This window comes from Pteropus medius, unplaced genomic scaffold (assembly GCF_902729225.1).
Source record: "Pteropus medius unplaced genomic scaffold, Ma_sr-lr_union100, whole genome shotgun sequence".
Lineage (NCBI taxonomy): Eukaryota > Metazoa > Chordata > Mammalia > Chiroptera > Pteropodidae > Pteropus > Pteropus medius.
This window is the reverse complement of record NW_024344433.1, coordinates 826050-840493: the sequence shown is the minus strand read 5'-3', so window position 1 is coordinate 840493 and position 14444 is coordinate 826050. Positions and strand designations below refer to the sequence as shown.

The 14444-nt window shown below is 38.9% G+C and overlaps 1 protein-coding gene across 1 annotated transcript in view; it reads left to right on the top strand.

The window, feature by feature from the left end:
* VWA3B (von Willebrand factor A domain containing 3B) overlaps positions 1-14444 on the top strand; it is a 134488-nt gene that overhangs the window by 95726 nt on the left and 24318 nt on the right. Inside the window, 2 exon segments of the mRNA XM_039872637.1 lie at positions 7637-7755; positions 11803-11853. Of these exon segments, the coding sequence (XP_039728571.1) occupies positions 7637-7755; positions 11803-11853 (170 nt within the window).

Genomic DNA, 14444 nt, shown 5'->3' with positions numbered 1-14444 from the left:
CAATAGCTGTGATATGATGTATTTGGAAAAAGTGAATGAATTGGTGAATTTTTTCTATTAGTCACATTTAAGAAATTGTACCCATGGAGTTGACATGTCCAGTGGCTCTTGCTCTGGAAGTTGTGTGTGTGATCACTTAGGCTGGGTTCCTGATGACTTTGCCTCAAGGTGAGTGGTTCTGTCACCTTGTGACTGGCAGAGTCTATTTATATCTTCAGTGAACTCTAACCTGATTAGTCAGATATCAGCTTAGCATTTGAACTTTTCTTTCGGAAGAAACAGAGAAACCAAGCCCTGATTTATTTATTCTAAGGAGTTTGGTGACAGCTTCTCATATTCTGTGGATTTATTTTATTAATATTCTTGAGTTTTATTTGGAATAAAGTATATTTAGTGAATGCTTCCTGGAAATGGAATTTTCTTGTGTTTATCATGTCTCCTTCAAAGTCTCTCAATAACTCAAGATACATCAGAAAGTAAATTTCTCAAAACATAAGCATGATAGGGTAGGAAAACAAGCATAAAATCAAAGGGAGAACCCAAAAGAAAAGATTTATAGATTAAATACATAAAAACATTATTTTGCATAAAAACATAAAATGAAGGCGGTATGAAAGTCAACTGCAATTGAAAAAATAAATAAAATTTAAGAAAGAAATTAAGATACCAAATAGACAGAAAACAATTAGGCCATTAAGGACTAGAAAAAAAAAAATGAAGGCAACTCTCAGAAAAACACTGGTAACATATACAACAAAGAACTGAGGAAATAGCAACTAAAATAAGACGTTCTAGATAAATCTGATGAATGGAAAGTGCAGAGTGCAGGTGCAGGAGAGGCCCCTAACCCAGTTTCAGTTGTCAGAGCAGTCAGGCCTGGGGGAAGAGAAGGAGTTAGAAGATGCTGGGTGGGGAGGAGTGTCCTAGGCAGTGGGCAAGCTTGTGAGGAAGGCCAGAGAAAGTTTGTTATTCCAAATAAAGTTTAGTTTACTGGAGGAAGGTGTTAAAGCAGGTAAGGGAAAGGTCTTGATTGAGTTAAGGATTTGGAGCTAACATTTTGAATGTCATCCTGAGGGGAACTGAAGGAGTTTTAGCAGAGGAGAGAAAAGAACAAGTTTGGGCTTTGCTGCAATCTAGAGACAAATTGGAGAGGTGTGAGACCCAGAAGCCAAGGGGCAGTCAGGAGGTGAGGTCTAGGAGGTGAGGTTTAGGTGGCTGTGACCCCAGCGGCAGCACCGGGGATGGATCCAAGGCTATTTATAATGTCAAGTTGAGGGTTAAACCACATGGGGCTGAGAGAGAGAAATGTCAAGAGTGCAATTCAAGAAGGAAAAACTAGGAGGAAGAATGGTGAGGGTCTTGGTCTTCAGGGCAATGTTCAAGTCTTCTGACTCTAGAAAGCAAAGACAAGGAAAGAGGACTGACATTTTTCAAGTGCATTTCACCATGGGACTGGTGCTTGATAGCTTTGTGACATTGTAAATTCTCCTCACAAACCTGTGGGTCAATTGCATATTGCCCAGCATGCTTCATTATTGACAGTAAGAGCAAGAATCATGATGATGATGGTAATATACTGCAATAAATTCCAATTTCACCCTCAAAGCACACTCAATATTTTCTCTGACTTTGAGAGGCCCTTGGCTGTAAATGGGAAGAATCTAAAAATATATCCCACCTGGTAGGATAAATAGCTTTTTGAAATTTGGACCTGACATTTTATGTAAAAATAGACAAAAAGTAGAATGAAGCTGAAAAGGAAACATGAATTGTAACCCACTCCACTGAGAATTTTAATTGGCTCTTACTCCTGTGTTCTGTGCACAGCCACATCTGTCTGGGTAGAGTTGTAAAGCAGTGTTTGGCTTTGTCGCCAGCTCTTTGTTTCATTGATGACATATGTGTGGGTTTTCTTCTTCTGGAACACAATGCTGTTTTGATTTTCAGTGTTTCTTGGACCAGCATCGAATCTGTCACCTTGGAAATGAAGTACTGAGCACAGAAGTTGTCCTAGCAACTCTTCATTACAAGATGCTAACTGGCACTTTCAGTTTCCAATAGACCAGATAATTTTACCTTAGCTCTTTCAAAAAAATTTACTCATCGCTAAGTCATATACAGAATAAAATTGTTTAAGTTATTTGGTAAATCAAATAACTAATTCAAAGCTTTTTATTGGCAATTGTTTTGCAAAAATAAAACCAAAATAATCTGGGAACATTTTGCCTGCATCACTGGAAAATCGTCATCGTCATCATCATCATCATCATGTCTTTAACAGCGTCCCCACATGCTTTGCTCTAATGTGGGTCCAGCAGATGGCTTTGTGGTCCTGGGCTTGCACCCCAGCTCTGTCCTTTACTACTGACAGAGACATGGCAGTTCCCTGATCTAGTACGGGAGGAGTCCTCATCCTAGATTCGGAGCAAAGCATTTAATATCATCTAAGTATTTCATCTAAAACTTAGAGCAACCTAGCGAGGTGGATATTCATCCCATCATTTAGCTGACAAAGAACGTTAGGTGCACAGAGTTTGGGGGTGCTGGTGCAGACATGGCATTTTGTTGCTTTCAATGTAGTAGCATTAGACGCAACTTTTTTTATCGATAGAAAAACTTATTTTTTTGCTTTTAAAAATGAATTTTATTGAAATCTAATTCACATACCATACAATTCACCAATTTTAAGTGTCCAGTTGAATGGGTTTTTTTTTTTTACTTTACTTTTATTTTATTGTTAGTTTCAGGTATACAGTACATTGGTTAGACATTTATATAGTTTATGGCATGATCTTAGAAAAGCTTATTTTAATTAAAAAGTTTTAAAGAACAGTTATGGCAAAAACTGTATATATTCATTGTGTAGAAAAATTAGAAAGTGCAAAAAAGTGAAAAAAAAACCCCAATAGTTATAACAGATGAATCACTGGTGTTAGTTGGCCATAGCTTTTTCACTACATGCATATCCTTTGTTCTGTGTTTTTGTTTTACCAAAATGAAGTCAAACTGTACCGTTTTACATCCTTGTTTTTATTCAACAATCTATTGTGGGCATTGTTCCATGCCAACAAATATATATCTATTACACCATTTCAATTGAAATTTAAATTGAAAAAAACAATCTTTTATTTTCTGAAAGTTTAGGTTGAAAAATGTGAGGTGTAACCTAAACATATTTGTAGTAATATGTAGTAAGTAACATATTTTCATGGGTTTATGAATGATCTATTGTCACACTGCTTTGCCACGTAATGTTCTGGCCCTGCCTTCATTTTATTCTTTGGAGATAAGAGATGGTTCAGCTTGAAAGCAGACGTGTAGGCTTCAGCACTTGGCAGTTTGTACAGTGTGCCATCTGTAAGGCCATTGCGTCTGTGTTCAGTTATCCATTTGGGCAATGTGTGCATGGCTGTTGCTTTTCATCACACATGTCTAGTCACACCTGTCTTTGGCCAATCTGACAGCAAGCTCTGGGATGCTTATTGGAAGAACCTATTTTGTTGCAAAAAAGTGAAGTTGGTAAATTCAGTCAGGGTGGAACAATAAATATATAAAAACCAGTTTCTCGTTTTCAACATGTGGGATTACTTATAAATACAGGATGTTGCTAGGTAGAACTCTACCTGTAGTACTTTAATATCTAATAGAACTGTACACAGTTCTATGTTCCGCTTTTTTCATGTAATGTATGTTATGAACATATGTCCTTGTAATGTCCATTTGGGAATGAATTTTTTTTTAATCTTTTATTTTTTTATTTTTATTTTTCCCCCTCCCCCCTCCCCCGGTCTCCTCTGGTAACCACTAGTCCATTGCCATGTCCATGAGTCTCTGTTTGTCTTGTTCATTTGTTACTGTTAGGTTTATATCCCACATATAAGTGATATCATGTGATTTTTCAACCTTTTCTGTCTGGCTTATTTCGCTTAATATTATTATTTCAAGGTCCATCCATGTTGTCACAAATAGCAGTATTTCATCTCTTCTTATGGCTGAGTAATATTCCATTGTATATATGTACCACAGCTTCTTTAGTCAGTCATCTATCATAGGACACTTTGGTTGCTTTCATGTCCTGGCCATGTGAATAATGCTGCTATGAACATCGGTATGCAAATATCTTTTCGGATATGAGTTTTCAAGTCTTTGGGGTAAATATTGGGGGTGAATTTTAATGGTTGCACTAGTATTCAAAAATATGAATTACTACATTTTATTTAACTATTCCTTCCATTATTGGGCAGTTTACTTGGGATTTCAAGAGTATATATTTTTCTATGTATTTGCTGTCACTTAGAGCAGTAACATTAAAAAAAACTTTGCTAATTGTTATGTGAAAATGGTATTCTATTTTAATTTTATATTTTATTGTTTGAGAATAGTTTTCTTATGTATGCTAACTACCTCTCTTAAAACCTTGTTCACTTTATTCATATTCTTAGCAAACACTTCTTTAAAAAATGACAAAGTTATACTCATCCTGTGCCTAAATTGCCAAGAATTCAAATTTGGTAGAATTTGAACTTAATTATGTTTTACAATATGAACAAACATTTAATTTTGAGCCTTGGCCATTATTTTAATTTTTATATAATTTTAGTCTTTCGAGTATTCAATAAATGGTCACTTCATATGTGTGTTGTGCTAGAAACTAGTATTTTCAAAAAGGAATAAAGACCTACAGAGTTTAGTGGGGAAGAAAGCCATATAACAAGAACTGCAATTCAATGTGTATATCTCTACGTATATCGATAAGCCTTCTAGATTCATCTCAAGAGAACTGAGGTAGGTAATACCTTGAGTCTCCCTTTTGTTATAAAATATTATCTAGAAAGGACTCTCATTAGTTGGTTATGCTCGATTTTCATTCTAAGAGGTATTAAGGAGGGCATTTTCAAAGGAGGTGTGATCAGGTGGTTTTATTCCCTCTCAAACAGTTTATTCATTAACTGCGCCCTCCTCCCTTGCTTCCTGACAGTGGCTGGGCAGCCATGATTCTGATTGCCCCAAGTCCCCCTGAGAGTATCCCTTATGACCTCATAGCCACATAAAGTTGACATCATAAAGAGAATACCCATGGTACCACCATGTGACCATCATGTTATAAAAACTAAGACCACAGACTGAAGGTGTGGAGTATGACTTTGTCTTTCCCTAAATCTGCATTCACACAAGCCAGATTTGAACAGATTTGAACGGCTACCACACTGAAGTGCACCATGGCCACGCAAGGCATGAGATCCAAATCCACAAAAGAGGGAAGTGGAGCGTTGAACAATGGGTTTTCTTTTAGTACGTTGAGTCAGGAGTCAAGCTGATCTTGGCGAAATATGATGACGTTGCTAAATATTTTGTGGTGTTGATTTGTAGTTGAGCCATAAGTGGGCAGACTTGGAGAGTTATTTGTAGACTTCTAATGGGAGATTTTTTTTCTCTCAGGGATGATAAAAATATAAGTCTTTCCTTTTGTTGACATTGATTTTCTTTTCCTCTGAAAGTTTATGTGATATGCAGCTCTATTTTGAAAGAACTTTTTTTTTTTTCATTTCTGCAAGCTTCATTCCATTTTCAAAGTCCAGTCGACTCACCTTTTAACCCACTGTTCTGGTTCCTTCTCTTTGACAAAGGTTATTAGAAGCCACATGCTGAATTCATGTGTCTGAAAGTTGCGAAATTTGACTATGGATCCTGTTAACTTCATTTCTTCCTTTTCAGTTTTCTGAATCTTTGCCAGTTTCCTTGTTTGTTTTGGTCTTGATGTTTTAATTACAAGATTAATACATGTAGTTTCAATTTCAGTGTTTGTTCTTTCCAAGATAGATTTTATTATTTAAAATATTTTTCTTTTCCCCATCTATCTCCTCTTATGGCACTTCCGTTTATTTTTGTACTTTTATATGACTGTTGCATCTTTGAACAACCTAATCATAATTAAAATAAAGCCATTGTTAGATGGCTCATAAGTTAATTTCTTGTCAAATGAACTGACGTTCTGATCACTGATTTGCTTGGCTGTCATTTTTGGCTTTTTCGGGGGGGAAATGTTTTGGAATTTTAGTATGCTGGCCCATTTTAACAAGCTTTTTATAATCTGTTTTATTTTCTCTTCTCTCCTGTTTTTCAGTTGCCTAAATCCGCCCCCTTGAACCTCCCTCATTGAGATTTAGGACTCTTGTTTCTTGGTGACACTACAGTATCATAGATTGAGAGGGTGGCTTGGTGTAGTTCTTGGTTGCAAGGCTGCATCAGTACCCTCTGTCACTAGACCAGGCAATCTTTCAAGGGTAAGGGACCCTCATGCCAGTGCTGGCTTTGGGCACTGAGCCTGACTTGGACCCTTGTCTTTCAGAAACTCACAGCCCCACTTGCTTTCCAGAAGCTGAGCTCCCACTTCTCAGTTGCCTTTGGGCACAGAGTGGGCAAGCCCACAGGTTCATCCCCACTCACTTCCTCACAGTTCTGTTCAATTTTTTGCTTCTGGAAATCTATTTATCAACCATGCGTCTTTCTTTTTACTTCTTTCTTTTTTTCTATGCATTTTTTTCTTCAACAACAACAACAACAACAAAACAATTTTTTTGTATGATTTTGGAGGCAAGGGGGAACATTAAAGCTTGAACTATATCATCTTGATTGAAAGTAAAAATTTACTTCTTAAAAGCAATTCTCACATTTCTAAGATACGCCTTGTGGTTAGAATCAGGTACAATTTTGAAATGATATTATAGCTTAGAATTCTCTTGTTAGACTTTTGTTGTTTTTGTTTAAATATTAAAATATGGAATATGCCTTTTTGTGAACGTATATTCATTTATCAACAAATATTTGTTAAGGACACACTATGTGCCAGGCACTGCTCTAGGTGATAGGAATACAGTAGTGAATAAAACAAAAGTTCTTGCTCTGATGGGGCTTACACTGTACGGAAGAAATAAGTAATAGGCAAACAGGTAAATGTGTAACATTACAGGTACTGTTAAAATGGCATGGAATCAGAGGCATCCCAACCTGAAAGTAAGCACCAGGTGCAGACAGGAAGAACTCAGAAAGAAGCCCTTTCTTCCTGCTACTCTGCTGTTCTTAGAGAGTGTGCTTTCCTTGATCGCTAAGCCTTCTTGACTTGACGTGCATGTATTAGAACCTCTTATAAACCATTAAGGAAAATGATCAAAAGATGTTAACTCTCATCAGATATTCTCAAGAGAAAATCAAATGTAAAATAAATATATGAAAAAGATGTTTTAACCTAACAGGTAATTTACAATGTAGCAACCATGAGATGCTATTTCTTATTGCTCACTCTCATCAATTTGATGGGGGCTTATGAAGATAATACTCAGTTCTAACTACAGTTTCCTGAAACAGTTTTCAGTGTGTGTGTGTGTGTGTGTGTGTGTGTGTGTGTGTGTGTGTGTGTGGTGATTTTTTAAAATATATAGTTTTTGGAAGGAAAAGGTTAGTAATGATATCTGATTCCTATATTTTCCTTAATGATTTCCTATATTTTTCTAAATTTTTATAATTATAATATGTTGGTTTTATAGTCAGAAAAACATACTGCATAGTTATGTAGATCCATTTTTGAAGGTACACGTTAGCCTATCAAATGACACTTTGCTTTGGTATTAATGTGTAGGTGTTCCCTCTGGCACACGTGTGCAGCGACACAAACAAGATGACATTAATTAACCCCCAAGGAGTCAAGCTCAATATCTACAAGCAAAAAGTGGAACAGGCAATTAAGTCCTACGAAAAGTGAGTATGACTCTTGGCCGCTCTTTACAGAGCACTCGTAGTCCCACTTACTCTCTAGCCAATAGAACAGCACCAAGTCTTTTTTAATATTGGTAGTCAAAGGATCGATCTAATTATAATCATGTGTTCTTATCTATCCCTTTTAGTGTATACTCTACTGGATATAGTATAATATATATCATATGTATCCAAATACATCTCCATCTCTATATCTACATCTGTATCATGGAATTTTTTCTTTTGGCCTGTTTTCTCTCGTTTTAACTTAAATTTTTTTCAGGTGGAGCAACTGTTTAAAACTTGTCTATAAGGAATATCAAATTCAGCAGCAGCAAACATAGGTGCTTCCTGTATGTCAGGCACTGCGTTAAATTCATCACCTGAATGTGTTCGACAGAGTTTTAAAGAAACCGTCTTCCTTTCCAAATTCTGTAGAAATCTCATGTTTCCACAATATTAGTAAATTCCTTTAGCAGAGTGAGTTTGGTCATTTCAGTACTTAATGTTCTGTAAACCAACTTGTAGAACTGCACGATAATGAAATAATAGAGAACATAGAAGTGTGTGCTATTATGTAAACTGTTTTTATATCAAGATCAAAAAGACAATTATGTTGACAACGGTAAAAATTACACTCTTAATGGTCCCTGTGTTAGTGCTAAGATAGGGGCCTTTTTCACAAGGGCAGATGACTTGGTCTCACCCTGTCCTAGCTCTCTAATCACCGCCCCCCGCCATTCTGCCTCCAGCACTTAATTAATCCTTGGTGCACAGCACTTAATTAAATTTGGAGGGTCCCCGGCTCAAGGCAGGCTTAGTCTTAATTCTGGAAGCTGTGCCATAGGGTTTCCATAGGGTTTCATTGACCACTGCCTGGGTGGGAAAAATGAAATAAAGTACACGAAAGTTAACCAGGTCTGTTGTCATTGTGTAGTGTATGTAGTGTGTGTCCAGAAGAAGACTGACTCCTGCCCCACGGGGTGCACAGCCCAGCTCAAAGGCAGGCCTTGCCCACCGTGCTCATCACAGGCCTCTCTGCATCTCCTTTACCTGAGCCTTTTCTGTTGCCCTCACCTAGGAAGGGAAGCCGTTTGCGTGAGCTCCTTCAGCTGCGTCCAGGGCTCCTCAGGACTCCTCTGTGTCCTTGTCTGCCCTTTGTTTCTCTGGCAGCAGGATGAACTGTGTCAAGGCTCACCCTTCCCTGGGGGCCTGAGACCTGGCTCTGCAGTCAGCCCCTCTCCCTGCCCAGGCTTGCCTTTCCTTGCCTCCAAGCCTTGCTTCACCTCCTTCTGTCCCCCAGCTGGCCTCTTCCAATGTGCCAATGGCCCTCTTCAGAGAGGCCTTTCCCAGTGACTGTCCACCACCCACCCTGTGTGTGGCCCTCAAGGCACTCATGGCTTCCGCGCAGACCTCACTATCCCCTGCAAGGATGTCAGATGCCAAGGACAGGGGCTCGGGCAGCCTTCTTTCCTCCTTTGTCTCCTCTGCCTAGCAGATGCCACTATATATATTTGACTATTGGAATTTAATTTGAATTTGATCTAATTCAAGTTTAGTCATTAAAATTCTTCAAAGTCAGTTATTCAAAGTGTAATATAATCATATCATTCATATTATAATTTAATTCACTTGAATCATTAAAATATTTGACTTTTATAATTACCTGGCCTGTGGAAGGCTGGTACAGGGCCACAACCTGGGGGCATTGAGGCCAGACAATTCTGGGTTTCATTTTTCTCTGTGACATCTACTTGGCAAGTCATGTGACAATTGTGCACTTCCTATTCCTTTACAAAATCTATGTCACAGAGTGGTTGTAAGGGTTAGGTAAATTATATACAGAGAGCAGCTGATATTAATTGCCTCCCCTTTCCTTCCCTGGGTCTGCTAATCCTAAAATAACCATAAATAAATGGAGCATCATAGTCACATAGCTCTTCCCCAGGGTTCCCAGGACACACGGACCCCCTCCCTCCCAGGCAGAAGAGAGACCTTCTTCCTTATTACCAAAACCAAAATACATAGTAAGTGATTTGTCCTGATTCTTCTTTCCAATGAGTGAGTCTGGAAAAGCCTTTTTGAAATACCCTTAGGAAAATATATTGTATTTTAGTATTAATAATAACATTAATTTTAATATTTAATATTGTTGATTAAATTAGTATTATTTGGTATTAGCAATTTAATGCTTATAGTAAATGAATTATTTATTTGATATTGTTATTTACTAATATTAATAATCACATTAATATAATATAGAGCAATACTTCCTGATCTTTTGCATTCAATAGTATTTAAGAATTTTGTTGGTATGAGGGTCAATTCCCTTTTCCATTTTGTTCCACCTTCTTAAAGATATACATAATATGAAAAATAATTAGTGAAACCTGGCTTACCCCAACTCCACCCCCAGTGTAATGTGTCTAAGGAATTCCCACCACACGGAAGCCAGACGTAATCATAAATCCATACAGTTGGAGACGACAAGGCAAATGCAAAGCTCACAGCCCTTCAGCCACAAAAGTGACATAAACTAGCTCTTTTGGTCACATTTAGTGCCCGTATGTGGGAGTACTTCTGTTTCAGTATTTTAAGGATGGAGGCAGCAAGTTTTGGCTTTGCATGTCCGAGCGCAAGCTTCGTATGAGGATTGCCAGGCCTGGCTGAATTCTGGGGCAGTTTTTCTTCAGCTTACTTTGATTGTGACTCTAAGGTCAAGGTTGCAGGCCTTAGATCCACAGGAAAAGCATCAATTCCAAGTTGGCTCTGGGACCGTGCTTAGTAACCTCTACTTACAGTCTCCGAAATGCTTGGGCTGCTGCCTGAACTTCTGAGGTGTCATTAGTAACAAGTTGCTTTGCGAATAAGTCAGTTCTGGGTACAAGTGTAGTTGTGACCCAGAGTTATCCAAAGCTAGTGAATGCCACCCCTCAATCACATCTCCTAAAATAAAGAGGAAATCTGTGGGCAGTCACATACCTGAGTGGAAGGGCTGGGCCACCACAGAGAGAAACTTGTGTGCAGCGCCGTCTGACATCCCCTAGGGACCATCTCAGAAAAGTCTAGCTCTGGGCCCAGGCAGTCTGCCTCTAGGGCCTATGCTCATCCCACCATGCCAAACCCCTGTTCCGTCATCCTGCCAAGCTTGTGACAGGCGATCAGGGCAGGGCGGGACCTGCCAAAGTACATTTCCAGAGCCCTGTGCACTGGTGCTGGGGCCAGTGGTCGGGAGAATGCCTCCTGGAGAGTGACAGTATTCTCCCAACTCACTTTATTGAAGCAGTTTTTGTCATGGGACACCAGCTCACAAGCCCAGGAGCCGTGTTCCATGCCCCATGCTCCAGGACCCGATTTGGGTAACGATGTAGTATCACTGATCTGGGCTGGAACCTCAGAAGGCAGCATCACTAATCAGGAACCAGAGGAGGAGCCTGACTTCTAGAAACCACTACTCTAATCTCCTCCCTTTCCCCTGGGTTGGCAGCATCTCTCAGACTAGTCCAGCCATGAGCTTCAGTCTCAGCATCGCCAAGCAGCTGTGGTGGGTGAGCAAGGCACTTCATTAGTCACCCCTCTAAGGTGCCTCATTTGGAAAACAAGATCAGGCTGGTTGGTCTTGAAACTGTGTCACAATCTTCTTAACGTGACCCTATTAACCTCTTTTGCTCTGGAAATCTAGGCAGAAGAATGTCTACAGAAGGCAAGCTAAGGGCACACTTATTGTTTTCTTCAGGAAGAAAAATGGCGGGTATCTAGAAATACTTTCATTTGGATAGGAGATCAGCTTGTTTGCTCCTTTTCTCAGACTGGGTTTTACCTGATTGAGAGAGAGCTGTGTCCTCCTCTAACATTTAACACAACTGCCACAAAGCCACAAGGCTTCTACACTGATGCTGAGGCTGAGGGACAGAACGCTTATATCGAACCTCTTTAAGCAAATGGTGGTGACACGGGCTCTCCCTGCAGTGCCCTTCAGGGCCTGGGGTCACCTTTTGCTATGAAATGAAGTATTGGTACTAAGCAATTATTGTTGATTTTTTTAAACAGGCGCTTGAATAAAATCGTTTGGCGCGCATTATCTCAAGAGGAAAAAGAAAAGTAAGTCAGTTTTTCCTCACTTTTTTTTTTTGGTGACAGTCACATAACCTACAAGTAACTTTTTTAAAAGCGAACAATTTAGTGGTATTTAAATTATTCAAAATGTTGTTCAAACTACCACCTCCCTCTACTTTCAAAACTTTTTTTTTATCACCTCAGAAAAACACTTTATATCCATTAAGTAATCTTTTCCCCTTCCCCCCACGCTCTCTGGTCTGCTTCCTATGAATCTGCCTATTCTGCACATAACATATGAGAAGAACCATATAACAAATGACCTTTCATGTCTGGCTTCTTTTACTTTACGTATAAACGTAATGTTTTCAAGTTTCCTCCAAATTGTGGTGTACGTTGTCGTTCATTCCTTTTTATGCCTGAGTAATGATCCTTGTGTGTATGTGTGGACGTTTGGGTTGTTCCCACTTTGGGGCTATTACGAACAATGCTGCAATATACACTCACATAGAAGGTTCTGTGGGGACATATGTTTTCACTTCTCTTAAGTACATACCTAGAAGTAGTTTCACTGGATCACAGGGTAATTCTGTGTTTAACTTTTTGAGGAACCACCAAACTGTTTGCCACAGCAACTGTACCATTTTACATTCCTACCAGCAATGTATGAAGACTTCTCCACATCCTTGCCAATGCTTGTTTATTGATTTATTGATGATAGACATTCTGACAGATGTAGGTTATATCTCATTGTGGTTTTCATTTGCATTTCCTTAATGAATTTCAGGTGCTTGTTGGCCATGAGTATATCTTCTTCAGAGAAATATGTATACAAGTCTTTTGCTTATTTTTAAATTGAGGTGTTTTTTTTTTTTGTAGTTGAGCCATAAGAGTTCTGGATATTCACCCTTTATCAGAGAGATGATTTGTCAATATTTTCTTCTGTTCTATACATTATCTTTTCACATTCTTGATAATTTCCCTTTTTTGCCCAGAAGTTTTTAATTTTTAGGAAGTCAGTTCATCATTTTTTTCTTTTGTTGCTCATGCTTTTGGTATCAAATCTAAGAAATCAATCCATTGGCAAATACGAGGTCATGAGGGCTTACCCCTGTTTCCTTCTAATAGTTTTCTGGCTTTTAGCTCTTACATTTAGGTCATTGATCAATTCTGAGTCAATTTTTACATATAGAGTGAGGTTATCACTATCTGCAAATAGTTTTCTTCTCCTTTCCAATTTATATGCCTTTTGTTTCTTTCTCTTGCCTGGCTAGATCTGGCTAGGACTTCTAGCATAATGTTGAAAATAGCAGTGGTGAAAAGGGGCATGGTATCTTGTTCCTGATTACAGAGAGAAAACTTTTAGTCTTTCACCATCAAGTAGGGTGTTAGTTGTGGATTTCTCATAAATGCCCTTTATTGTGCTAAGGAAATTCCCTTGTATTCCTAGTTTGCTGATTTTTTTATCTTGAAAAGTTGTTCGTTGAATTTTGTCAAATGCTTTTTTTGTATCTGTTGAGATGATGGTGTGAGTTTTTTGTTTTTTGTTTTTTTTCCTTTGTTCAATTAATGTACTGTGATGTATTAAATCCATTGATCTTCTTAGGTTGAACCACCTTGCATTTCTGGGATAAATCCCCCTTGGTCATGGCATGTAATACTTTTAATGTTCTATTGGATTTGGTTTGCTACTGTTATGTTGAGGCTACTTACCTCTATATTCAAAAGGGAAAATGGTCTTGTAGTTTTCTTTTCTTTAGTGCCTTTGTCTGGTGTTGGCATTAAGATAATGCTGGCCATCTTTTGTTCCTTTGTTCCTGTTACTTTCCCTGTTTCTCTGTATGCCTTAGCATCTTTAGTTGAGTTTTGAGCATTTGAAAAAACAGACACTCCTGCCAGTCCTCATAGACTGGCTTCTTACAGGAGAAGACCTTGACCCACCATCCAGGCTAGAGATTCAGGGACCCCTCAACGCTTTTCTGGAGATATGTCTTCTCTAGGCTAGTGTGTGTGCTTTCCCAAAGAGGTTTGCCTTGTTTCTTCTCAGGAGCCTGTCCTCTCTTGCTCCCCTGGTGTCTGTCTTTGGTACTGCAGACTTTGGTGCTATAACAAGCCATGGAACTCACCTTTGTTCTCAGCTACCCCTAACCTGGCATCCAAAGTATAGAGGTGTTCTCTTAGTACTCTGAGTCAGGTGCGACAGAAACCAGTCTCTCTGGCAGCCTCCCGCCCCCACCAAAGCCAGAATGTTGGGTGCATGTTCCCTTTTCTCTTTCCTCCCAGGATTTAGTTTTCTGCCAAATGCACTACAGCAGGCCTGGGAACGAGAGGGGCTGCACCAGGCAAAATGTGACAAGCTTTTCTACTTCAGTGCCTACTCTCCTTGGCTTCTTGAAGTGCTGCAAGCTTTGATCTGGTTTTTGGAATTCTCAAAAAGGTGATTTGGTCCGTAAATTGTTGTTAAGTCTGTATCTCTGTGGGAAAATGAGAGCCATTCCACCATTTTGCTGACATCACTCCAACTTAGATTTGTAATGAGAATTTTTTTCTGTCTGGAGACAAGTTTGTTCGTGGGTTGAGTCTTGTGGTTGTGCTGAGTTTATACTGTTCTCTTCCAATACCCTACATCTAAAGGA